At 46.2% G+C, this 12,815-nt stretch overlaps 1 protein-coding gene across 1 annotated transcript in view; it reads right to left on the bottom strand.

The window, feature by feature from the left end:
* Positions 1-12,815, bottom strand: part of LOC137371787 (disintegrin and metalloproteinase domain-containing protein 23-like) — a 254,213-nt gene that overhangs the window by 65,188 nt on the left and 176,210 nt on the right. The window contains exons 15-18 of the mRNA XM_068034660.1: positions 8,811-8,910; positions 7,054-7,125; positions 3,568-3,654; positions 2,187-2,267 (exon numbers count right to left, since the gene is read on the bottom strand). Coding sequence (XP_067890761.1) covers positions 2,187-2,267; positions 3,568-3,654; positions 7,054-7,125; positions 8,811-8,910 — 340 coding nt within the window. The remainder of the gene's footprint in view (positions 1-2,186; positions 2,268-3,567; positions 3,655-7,053; positions 7,126-8,810; positions 8,911-12,815) is intronic.

Here is a 12,815-nt window from a genome sequence, read left to right on the forward strand (position 1 = left end):
GGAAAGGAAATTACACGCCCACCCGCCTCCATTCCTGTTCCCCTATCGGGTGGAAAATCCTGCCCCAACGTCTATGACCTTTCACCAGAACTGGAAGATGTTAGAGATGACTAGCTTTTAAGCAAGTGCAGAGCCAGGGGAAAGGGGGCAGGGAAAGAACAAAGAGAAAGGTGCAGGAGGGGAGTGATTAAATGAGAAAAGGGATGATGAGGCACAAGGAGGTGAGAATGGGACAAGTAAAGAAACAAAAGATGGGTCCAGAGGAGGTGTAAATGGTTACAGCAGAATAGCAGAAGGGAAGGGAAGCATGGAAAATCTGGCAAAGCAGAGAGGGTTTCCGTGGCCTGTGAATGTAACGGAGATAGGTGGGTAGACCCCAGGGGTGTGGACCGCCCTGCTGGCCGTGTCCTGAGGGGGGGATCCCCAAATCTCCCCCCACCTCCTCCACGCCCAGTGGCTCTAGTGCAGTCATCCTCCACTACCAGCACCTGCTGGCCAAGAGAGAAGTCTGAAGTTGTTAAAGTCAATGCTAAGGCCAGAGAATTGTAAAGTGCCCGGTAGAAAGATGAGGTGCTATTCCTCAAGCTTGCGTTGTGCTTCACAGGAACAGTATAGGAGGCCGAGGACAGACAGGTCAGAGTAGGAGAGGAATGGAGAACTGAAGTGTGCAGGTGACTGGAAGCTCAGGATCACACCTGCAGATGGAACAGCAGATTGCTTCCACTGAACGTATGGCAGATAAACAGTGCTTAACTCCACAGGAATCAATCCCCATCCTCCTTGTAATACAGCAAGACAAAATAGCTGCCAACAGTCTTTCTTTTAAGGTGCCTCAAGAGACAGGGACGTAACTTGGAGGCAGAATGATACCAGGGCTAAAGGGGTTAAATCGTGAGGGCAGGTTGTTCTGGGGTGACATCAGGAAGAATTTCTTCACAGAAGGGGTACTGGATATCTGGAGCACTGTCTCTCTCTCTCTCTTAAAAGGCTGTTGAGGCTGGGGGTCAATTGAAAACTTCAAAACTGAGACTGATACATATGAACATACGAATTAGGAGCAGGAGTAGGCCACTCGGCCCTTCGAGTCTGCTCCACCATTCAATAATTTCATGGCTGAACTGATTACTCCGCATTTCCAACTACCCCCAATAATTTCTCCTCATCTCTGTCTTAAATGGGTGACCCCTTATTTTTAAACAGTGACGCCTACAATCCTTCCACATCCACAATCCTTTCCACATCCACCCTGTCAAGACCCCTCAGGATCTTATATGTTTCAATCAAGTCGCCTCTTACACTTCTAAATTCCAATGGATAAAAGCCTAGCCTGTCCAATCTTTCTTCGTAAGACAGCCTACCATTCCAGATATTAGTCTAGTAAACCTTCTCTGAACTGCCTCCAACGCATTGACATCCTTCCTTAAATAAGGAGACCAGTACTGTACACAGTACTCCAGATGTGGTCTCACCAATGCCCTGTATAAACTGAAGCGTAACCTCCCTACTAGATAGATCTGTTGTTATGTCAATGTATTAAGTAATGTTGAACCAAGCCGGGTCGATGGAGTTAAGATACAGATCAGCTATAATCTAATTGAATGGAAGAACTGGCTCAAGGAGCTAAATGGTGTATTAGCTGCAACACACTTCTACACCACTCCAGCTCCGAATTAACTGATTTAGCAATATCGTTCAGCATTCAATTGTTTGATTGCCACTGTACGCTGAATGGACAAGTTAAGATCATGCTGTTTATAATATTCATGGTTCAATGATAAATCTGATAGATACACATCCCCTTTAAATGATAACTGAGGTGAATCTTCAGTCAGGGGACGAGAAAATGGGGAGCAGCCAGGTTTTCCTGGATTCTAATCTCTGCTGTTTCGATCCTTTGTGGTCTTTTGAAAGGCCTCAGGCCTCACCAAGGCCATCAGCTTCTGTACAAAAATGGCTCCTTTTGGAGCAGAGCTGATACTGTTTTGTTTTATCTTCAGGCTGCAAGGGCCTAGGGGAAGTGAGACCCTATTGGGGCCAGATGCTACTGAAATGGCCTTGCGGGTACCCTGATCGTGCAAATGACTCCATAGCCCACAACTTGGGATGGGGCCTATGGTCAACAATGTGGGAAGATTCTTCCACCCCCACAGAATTCTGGGCCCTTCAGTACAATGGACAATACATACCTGACCAGCGTCTCCCGTGCAGTACTCTGCTATATCGCAATCATTCACTGCATCTCGACAATCATACCCTCGCTTCAGGAACTGTAAGAGTGTAAAAGCACAGAACATTACTGAGATACTCTTTGAAGAGAATATAGAAAAAATATTACTTAAAAAAAGTTTGTCTTGGGTCATCGATGTTTGTGGGACTTTGCTGAGTAAGAATTATCTGCCGTGTTTCCACATTGCAACACTGACTGCACCCCAAAAAGCACTTTATTGGCTGTAGAGTACTTTGGGACGTCCTGAGCTTGAGAAAGGTTCTATATAAATGCAACAGTCTTTTATGCCACCTTTCACCGCCTAAGTTTTTTTTTGCTCTGTGCAGCTGGTCCTGGTACAAACTGTGTGTTAAGGGGGGAGATGTTGTGATGCGACATTAAGCGAGCAGACATTAAATTTTACCCTGGGGTAAATATGTCTAGAGTTTATTAACACACACACTGAGAGTTAATGTCTTATTTCCTTGTCAACTGCCTGTTGGCATTGGCGGCCATGCCTTCAACTGCCTAGGCCCTAAGATCTGGAATTCCCTCCCTAAACCTCTCTACCTCTCTCTCCTCCTTTCAGACCTACTCCTCGAAACCTACCCCTTTGCATAAGCCTCTGGTCACATGTCCCAGTATCTCCTTCTATGGCTCAGCATCAAATTCTGTCTGATAACACTTCTGTGAAGCGCTTTGGGACATTTCACTATGCTAAAGGCGATATACAAATGCAAGTTGTTGTTGATCAGCCATTAATGTGAAGTTACTGATTCATTCAGCATTCCTTTCATTCCTAGATCACACTCATTTCTTACATTTAAAGGAAAGATGGACTTTTCTTTATGGAATGCCTTTCATGACCTCAAGAGGATGTAAACCAATCTACAACCAACTTACTGAAGTGCAGTCACTGTTATAATGTAGGAAACTCATGAGCTATCACTGTGCATACACCTTGTTTCTAGAATTCCCTAAAATTGGAGAGACAGAGGCCAGGAATTCCCACAACATTGATCCAGCTACTCCACCATAACTTTGCCCCAAGTGCGTCAAAAGACCCCGTAAATGGTAAAGATACAGTGCAGGAGGTGGGTTGGGTGTTTGGAGGCAGATCTGAGGTTATTCTTGGCCAAATGAATGCTACACAGAACAGGGGCCTCCAACCTGTCAGCACAGCCCAGATGCCCACTGTTCCCCTGGAAACTACTTCCATTAAAGCCATCAGATTGTCACCTGTACATTCCCCCGCCACCACCCTGCATTAGTGGGGAGATTCGATCGCAGGCATTAACCCCATTGAGATCATTTCTCTGGGCAGAGTTATGGTGAAGTTGCATGTTATTGGCATGAGTTACCTGGCAAGTGTGATTGCAGCAAGGTCCATCACTGCAATGGGCACCATTGGCAAGGGAACACTTCTTACAACAGGTCCCGAAGCATTCCTGGGAGAGGGAGAGGGGACAAAAACAACGGAAGGTCATCCACTATATCCACACATGGAATGTCCAGCACAGAAACAGACCATTCGGCCCAACTGGTCGGTGCCAGTGTTCATGCTCCCCATTAGCCTCCTCCAACTCTATTTCAGCTCATCATATCAGCATATCCATCTATTCCTTTCTCCCTCATGTGTTTATCTAGCTTCCCCTTAAGTACATCTATGCTATTCACCTTAACTAGTCGCGAGTTTCGCATTCTCACCTCTCTGAGTAAAGAATTTTCTCCAGAATTCCAGAATATTGGATTTATTGGTGACTATCTTATATTGATGACCCTTAGTTTTGGATTCCCCTCATGTGTAAACATATTCTCTACGTCTAGCCTATCAAACCCCTTCATATTTTTAAAGACCTCTATCAGGTCACCTGGAAAATTAACTTGGCTGGGTTAACTACGAATCAGTTGACTGAACGATTCTTTTTTTAATTAGACATTGCACGTTTAAAAATGGAAACAAGAGTGCCCTCAATGACTCAGTGAGCAAATGCACCATATGGCTTGATACTGAGCTATGCCAACCTGAAAAGTCATTGGCCCTGGTTTGCCCAGAGTTAGCTAGCCTCTGCTGAAACTGCGGTCAGGATATTACAATTTGGCTCAGTGCCATGGGACTAGGGAGAGGACTTCAGTCAGGGTTTCCACTCCCAATCACTATCCAGATTGCCCTATGACTGTACAGCGAATTGTATTACAGGGTCTACTCTTTCTGTAGGAGAAGAGGGCACCATAGCATGTAGCTTTCATGGCTACTGCATCCGTCCAAACCACCCCCAGAAATATCAGTCACATCTGGTAGTCTCCAGAAATTATATTTGCGAGAGGCAACATCTTCACCTTCCATATCTGTGACCTCTACCACCTAGAAGGGCAAGGGCAGCAAAGGAACAGCATCACTTCCAAGTTCCCCTCCAGCCACACAACATCCTGACTTGGAAATGTATCTCTGTTCCCTCATTGTCACTGGGTCAAAATCCTGGAACTCCCTACCTAATGCACTGTGGGAGTACCTTTGCCACATGAACCGCACTCGACTAGGGATATACAATAAATGCCTGCCTTGCCAGTGATACCCACATTTCCAGAACGTATAAAAAAAAACTTTCTCAGTGGACAGGTGCAAGGTGTCAAGGCTGACACCCAGGTGGGCATAATGGATCGTCATATCCAACTCTACGCCCGACATGCAAAGGAGTTTGCACTCAATTGTAAATCAGGCAGCAACTGGTCACCAAAATGTCATGCACAAGCAATGGCCAATGATAAAGGGGGCAGCCATTAATTAGTGGCAGTCAATGCTGGCTGCATTTTTGGATGGGGAAGGAGGAGGATTGGCTCTTGGGAGACATTCACACCACATAAGTGCCAGGCAATGACCATCTCAAACAAGAGAGAATCAAAGCATCTCCCCTTGATGTTCAGTGGCATTGCCATCGCTGAATCCCCCACTATCAACGTCCTGAGGTTACCATTGACCAGAAACTGAACTGGACCAGCTGCATAAATGCTGTGGCTACAAGAGCAGGTCAGAGGCTAGGAATTCTGTGGCGAGTAACTCACCTCCTGTCTCCCAAAAGCTTGTCCACCATCTACAAGGCACAAGTTAGGAGTGTGATGGAATACTCTCCACTAACCTGGATGGGTGCAGCTCCAACAACATTCAAGAAGCTCAACACCATCCAGAACAAAGCAGCCCGCTTAATTGGCACCCCATCCACAAACATTCATTCCCACCACCACTGACACACAGCGGTAGCAGCGTGTACCATCTAGAAGATGCACAGCAGCAACTCACCAAGGCTCCTTCGACAGCACCTTCCAAACCCACGACCTCTACCTCCTAGAAGGACAAGGACAGCAGGTGCATGGCAACACCACCACCTGCAAGTTCCCCTCCAAGTCACACACCATCCTGACTTGGAACTATATCGCCGTTCCTTCACTGTCACTGGGTCAAAATCCTGGAACTCCCTCCCTAACAGCACTGTGGGTGTACCTACACTCCATGGACTGCAGCGGTTCAAGATGGCAGCTCACCACCACTTGTCAAGGGCAATTAGGGATGGATAATAAATGCTGTCCTAGCCAGCCATATCCACATTCCATGAATGAATTTTAAAAAACCTCTGAGTCCATGCCTGTTTACCTCACTGAAAAATGCCCTAATAGGACAAGAGGTCCTTCGGTTGGTAATCTGAATAACTGCTTGCTGTGCCACATCTGCAAGGAAAGTGCGCCATCCAGCTTTGGTACAATGAAGGAGTGTATAGAACCAGCAATGGTTGCATACAATGCTTGAATCTGTACCACACAAAGGGTGTGGGAGTTCCCAATTGCCAGCACACTTCTTTCTCAGTGCCAGCCAGATATGAGTGAGCTCAGTGACTGCAATGACTTGTTCGCTGACGTTCCTTCATTCAGCTGGCATTGGGTAGATGTTCCTCAGCTCCAAGAGGGACCCTAGACACCAGGACCTCTGACTTTCCAGAATCAGACAGGAGCTGTGTTTTTCATGTCTCTCCTGTACCTTTATGTCCCATTTCCCTTGTGATGGCTAGCTGCAGTCTGTTAAGAGCAGCTGCCCTCAATGCATTTTCCAATCCTCAGCCAATTGTTCTACAGACCAAGCTCTTAGTAAGGGGGATCCCCACTGCAGAGTGAAGCACTGTACTTGCAGATAAGTTAATGCTACTGGACCAGTTCCAAGCCTTTCTTTCCATTATTATTGGATAATCGAGGTCTGTAGCTCATGATTTCCAACACCACTCTGCATCTCGGCCAAATGATTAACGCCCAATAATAGCGCTATTAAATTGATCCCCTCAGTCGGACATCATGTTCAAATTATCAAGGTAACTTAAGACTCACTTGTGACCTGATACAAACACAAGCCTGTAAGCACCATCTGCAGCGAGACTCCAATTTTGGTTTAACTTAGGTTGAGAGCAGAGTAAACGATAGTGGCAAAATACGAGTGCTCTTGGTCTCAACTTTCCTTAGACTCGTAAAATGCTCAAGATTCCCTGCAGCTTACCTCCTACCCTGGTAGGCCGGGATGTGGTCTAAACACTGGTTGCCTTGCCTGGCCTCTCACTTGTCAACTGGAGAAGCTTCAGATTTGGGGTCTGACAAGGATCATGGATCCTCTGCCAGGTTAGTGCCCAGCAGGCAAGCTGAAAATTACCCCCACCACGCAACTGTTGCAATAGCTGACCAATGACAATGCAGCTATCGGCCTGACCAATTGGCTCGCTCACAATCCAAGGAATTAATATGCCAGAGGAGGCACAGGGCAGCCTTAAGAAGCAGGAGGAAAAAAACCCACCATAACACTCTAAGCTTACCATTCGCAATCCACAGTCACATTCTTCCCCAGATTCCACGTATCCATTTCCACACTCTGTGGTCTCGAACAGCTATAAGAGAGAGTGAGCAATTGGCACTCAGGTTAGAGGTATGAACAGAGACATTGGGCTGGATTTTGTTCTCCCCCAGGCGTTGGGTTCTGTGGCGGGGGGGCCTGAAGATGCCTCCGGCAGAGGGCAGCCACACACCCCGATGCCGGGTGGGCCCGGCCCGATATTGCTGGCGGCGGTGAGGCCTTGTGGCAGCCCCACCCCCAACCCCCCCAACCGTTGCTCGACGACAGGACCCTAATTTGAATATTTAAATAAATCAAAATGAATGAATTAATGAACCTCACGTCGCCGCCCAATGTTCCGCTGAAATCTTCGGCCCGGTAACTGGCACTCCTGCTCCTTCGGATCCCCGTCCAGGGAAATGAGGTGCAACACTGGTGGGGAGGGGGGAGGTAAGTTTATCAGTGCAGGAGGGGGGAACGGGGTCAAATTAACATCATGGGTGTAGGGGATGGTGGGAAGGTTTGTAGTTGAAAGTTTGTGCAGTTTGTGGGGGGGGGAAGAAGGTCAGATGGTAAAGGTTTTGGGGGGAAAAGGGCAAATAATTAATTTAATTGTTATTGAGGGGGTGGGAGAGGGGCAAAAGGAATGTATTTGTTTTAATGCACTTTACCTTTAAATATTTAAATTAGCTGTTAGGGCTAACAGCCCTTTAAAAGTGGCGTCAGCACCTGCACACAGGCAGCTGACACCATTGCCAGGGACGGACAGCCCGCCCTCTCCACGTCATCGGGAAGGGGGGCGGGGGTCGGCTATTTAAATGAGCCGCCGTGCTTAGAATCGTGGCGGCTCTGCGGCATGCGGCCCGCATGGGCGGGCTGCGTCTTTTTTGCCAGCCGCCAATGGGCGTATAAAATTCAGCCCATTGGGTCTGTAATTCTGATTTGGACCTAGGTGGAATCGGGCAGGTCGCCTGGAAAATGCTTGGAACATGGAATGGAAGTCAATTCCACTGGACCTCACACTGTTTTTCTGATCTGCTATTTCCCATTGGCCAGAGGAGCACGGCAGTACTTCCATTTACATCTTGAGGGCATGCTTGCTGGAGTTCCTGGTTAAACATGGGAATTCCTGCTTCTGTACCCTTGAATGGCCTGAGCAGAATACTCAGCAGCTGAGGCCCTGGAGCTTACCAGAAGTAAACTACCTGATCCCCAGAGCAGATCCTTCGGCCTAATTTAATCATTACTGGCTCCCACTGGAGCTGAAGAGTTCGTTTGGACCTCTTCCGTCTTTGGGCCAGAAAGGGCCTCGAGGTCCTCCCAGCGGAGCAGCTGCTTAACTTTACGCCTCTTGGCACACGGATTGGGGCAGGTACCTCTTATGTGACCCAAAAAAAATTAATCCCCCCCCCCCCCAAAAATTCGTCCCCGTATACACTGTTTCGAAGAAACATGAGATGGAAATTCAGAAGAGCATAGACCATAATACTAACAATAAAATACAGTGCGACAAAGAAAGTTTGTAATGGAGGGAACTTGAAGGATCATTTATCAGATGACCTTTCAGATCATCGCATGTCCAGATTGGCGAGTGAGGGATTAGGAAAGTTACCTGGGTATGGGTGTTCTCCTTGTATCTTGAGTGAACCTGGCGAATGAGTTTAAATAAAGCTTCTGATGTGGACTGATAGCTAGTGGGAACTGACTGAACTTGGGCGTTCTCGAATAAGGAAATCTTACCTTTGTTGGTCTATTGAAGAGACAAGCTCCTCCACCCCTTTGTAGAAACTCCCTGTATTCCATAATACTGCACTTGGAAAACTTGCGAGCATGGTGGAACCTGCAGATGGGCCATAGTGACAGTAGAGATGAGAACTCAAACAAACCAAGACAAAGCTAACCCAACCCAATCAAAATAAACGAATCACAAATCCAATCCATCCCAGTTCGACACCCAACTCAAAGGAAAATTCAACCGATTTTGCCAATGCCAGTTCAATCAAACAAACCTCAGTCCAACCCACATAAAAACAAACCCAAATCAAATTGATCTAAAAATGGAGCCAGCCAAAAAAATCAGGCCTGACCCAAAAACTCAACTCAACTTCAATCCACACTCAGTTCCATGCAATACAAATAAAAACAGAATCCAGTGGGACCCTCTCAAAGTCAAACTTGAGCGATAGTTGTCCCTCCCACCTTCGTTCACTTCAATCTGTCAACGCCAAATGTAACCAGCAAATTAGACCAATGCACTTACCTGAATGTCTACACGTCTGGTAATTAGACAAAGTAGAAGCAAATGATCATACAAACAAGTGAAGGTGCTATACAAGGGACTTGCTCCAAATGAATGTGGAGAAATGTAGCCCACCATCTCTCACTGGGCATGTCAATATACTTCCCAAAATTGCCCAAAGCAAAAATATTAAAGTGTCACTGTATTCAGCACTGTTTTCATCTTATAAATTTATATGTGAATTGTGCATGTTTTCAATTAGTTATTATAATTAGAAGACTTCCTCAGTGTAGTGAATTTGTAGATGTGTAAAGAACAGGTTTACAATTTCCCTGAATGTCAAGAGTACATTCAGAGAGACTCTGGACTGCTGCAGTGTCTGAGAATGTAGTCAGCCTGGTCAGGAAGCACGGTCCCAATTTTCTGATATAAACTGCTAATTCCAACCCCCACTGGGTCAAGAGTCTGAGTCTCCTGAAATTGACCATGTGACGCACAGAGCAAATCTTCCCACCCTCCACTGAAATTACAGATTTCACTTGAAGTATATACTCAGTTTAGGTACCAGGCGTCATTTTAGAGATGCAAAACAATGGTGGTGTGAAAAAGCCAAGCATAAATCTGCTAAAAGAGTATACTTGATCATTACTGTCTAAATAATGTGCGTCAGCTGAATGGCAAAATAGTAAAAGAGAAAAAGGAAGGGCTTGTATTTATATAGCACCTTTTTTGACCCCAAGATGTCCCAAAGCACTTTACAGTCAACAAAACACTTCTGACCTGAAGTCACTGTTGTAATGTAGGAAATACAGCAGCCAATTTGCACACAGCAAGGTCCCACAAAATAGCAATGTGATAATAACTAGATAATCTGTTTTGATGTTGGTTGAGGGATAAATATTGTCCAGGACACCAGGAACTCCACTGCTGTTCTTCAAAACAGTGTCATGAAACGCTTTATGTTCATTTGAGGGGAGAGGGGGATTCAGTTTAATGTTTCATCTGAAAGACGGCATCTCCAACACTGCAGCACTCCCGCAGTACTACACTGGAAGTGTCAGCCTGGATTATATGCTCAACAACAATAGCTTGCATTTATATAGCACCTTTACTGTAGCAAAATGTCCCATGTGCTCAACAGGAACGATTATCAGACAAAAAGTGACACTGAGCTACACAAGGAGATATTAGGACAGGTAACCAAAAGCTTGGTCAAAGAGGTAGGTTTTAAGCAGTGTCTGAAAGGAGGTGAGAGAGATACAGAGACGGAGAGATTTGGAGGGTATTCCAGAGCTTAGGGCCCAGGCAGCTGATGGCACAGCTACCAATGGTGGAATTATTAAAACTAGGAATATACGAGGCCAGAATTATAGGAGCACAGATATTTTGGAGGGTTTTTGGGGCTGCAGGATGTTAGATAAGAAAGGTGAGCCAGGAAAGGATTTGAAAGGAAGGATGAGAATTTTAAAATCCAGACTGGGAGCCAATGTAGGTCAATGAGCACAGAGGTGACGACTGAATGGGACTAAATACAAGTTAGAATAGGGGCAGCAGAGTTTTGGATGAGTTCAAGTTTACAGAGGGGGCAAGGTGGGAGGCCAGCCAGGAGAGCATTGAAACAATCATGTCTAGAGATAACATGGGCATGGATGAGACTTTCGGCACTGGTGCAGACAGACAATGGTACAGAGGTGGAGGTAGGTGGGCTCAGTGATGGAGTGGAAATGGGTTCCCTGTTTAAACCCACAACCTTCTGACTCAGTGGGGAATGTTACTACTACTGAGTCACAGTCAAATAAAAACTTAAAAAACAAATATAGCAATGCTTCCTTGATCGCTCAAGAGGTAAGTTCAGTGATACCAATCAGAAGGATCCCAGATTCTATTCCAGGTGTGTGCTGAGTTTGCTGCTTTCTGATAAGGCAGCAGTTGGACCAGGGATGGGGGGAGGATGCTATAGGGAGCTTCAGTGGTTCAATAAGGAATTTAGGAGAAATCTCTTTACCCAGAGTGGTGAGAATGTGGAATTCGCTACCAGAGGGAATGGTTGAGGTGAGTAGCAGAGATACATTTAAGAAGAAGTTAGATAAATACAAGAAGGATATATTGTTGAGGTAAGCGGAAGACAGATGGGAGGAGGCTTGTGTGCAGCATGGGCAAGTTGGGCCAAGCAGCCTATTTTTGTTCTGTAAGTTCTATGTAATTCTATGCAAGTGTCGTAATAGCATGGATAGGGGATAAGAAAGGGGTTCCCATTCCCGCTTGCTGTTGAGTGTCAGCCACGGCTTAGTTGGTAGCACTCTTGCCTCTGAATCACAAGGTTTTATGTTCAAGTCCACTCAAGTGCTTGAGCACAAAAATCAAGTCTGATACTCGAGAGCAGTACTGAGGGAGCGCTGCACTGTCAGAGATGCCATCTTTCAAATGTGATGATAAACTGAAGCCCTGTCTGCTGGATATAAAGGATCTCATGGTGCTATTTTGAAGAAGAGCAGGGGAGTTATTCCCGGTATCCTGGCCAATAATTATCCCTCAATCAACATCACAAAAACAGGTTAATCTGGTCATTATCTCATTGCTGTGTGCAAATTGTCTGCTACATTATGACAGTATTCAAAAGCATTTCATTGACTGTAAAGTGATTTGAGATGTCTGGTGGTGGTGAAAAGTGCTATATAAATGCAAGTCTTTCTTTCCTTCATCCAGCAACCTCTGCTTGGCAGTGTGCGTGAGTGTTGGGTGCAGCTGGCATCAGCCTTGACTCGGGTGCTTGCCATTGTCGGCCAGCCAGCGACAACTCAAGGTCCAGGCTCTCGCATGAGAAAAAAATAGGCCGGGTATCAGATGGTTGCAGGCCCTCGTCAACCTTAGTAAAACAGAAGTTTCTATTCTCAGGAGAAAATCTGAAAGGATTGGGGAGAGGGAAGGAGGACCTCGCAAGATTTTTGTCGATCTGTGTTTAAATATATCAGCAATCAAAAGAATTTATTTGGGACACGTTTGCAGACTTGATGTTAATTCTTCTTTGGCCTCCTTGTCTCGAGAGACAATGGGTAAGCACCTGGAGGTGGTCAGTGGTTTGTGAAGCAGCGCCTGGAGTGGCTATAAAGGCCAATTCTAGAGTGACAGACTCTTCCACAGGTGCTGCAGATAAAATTGGTTGACAGGGCTGTTACGCAGTTGGCTCTCTCCTTGTGCTTCTGACTTTTTTCCTGCCAACTGCTAAGTCTCTTCGACTCGCCTCGCTTTAGCCCCGCCTTTATGGTCGCCCGCCAGCTCTGGCGATCGCTGGCAACTGTGATCAATGTGACAGGACTTCATGTCGCGTTTGCAGACGTCTTTAAAGCGGAGACAAGGACTGCTGGTGGGTCTGATACCAGTGACGAGCTCGCTGTACAATGTGTCTTTGGGGACCCTGCCATCTTCCATGCGGCTCACATGGCCTAGCCATCTCCGGCGCCACTGGCTTAGTAGGGTGTATATGCTGGGGATGTTGGCCGCGTCGA

This window comes from Heterodontus francisci, chromosome 7 (genome assembly GCF_036365525.1).
Source record: "Heterodontus francisci isolate sHetFra1 chromosome 7, sHetFra1.hap1, whole genome shotgun sequence".
NCBI lineage: Eukaryota > Metazoa > Chordata > Chondrichthyes > Heterodontiformes > Heterodontidae > Heterodontus > Heterodontus francisci.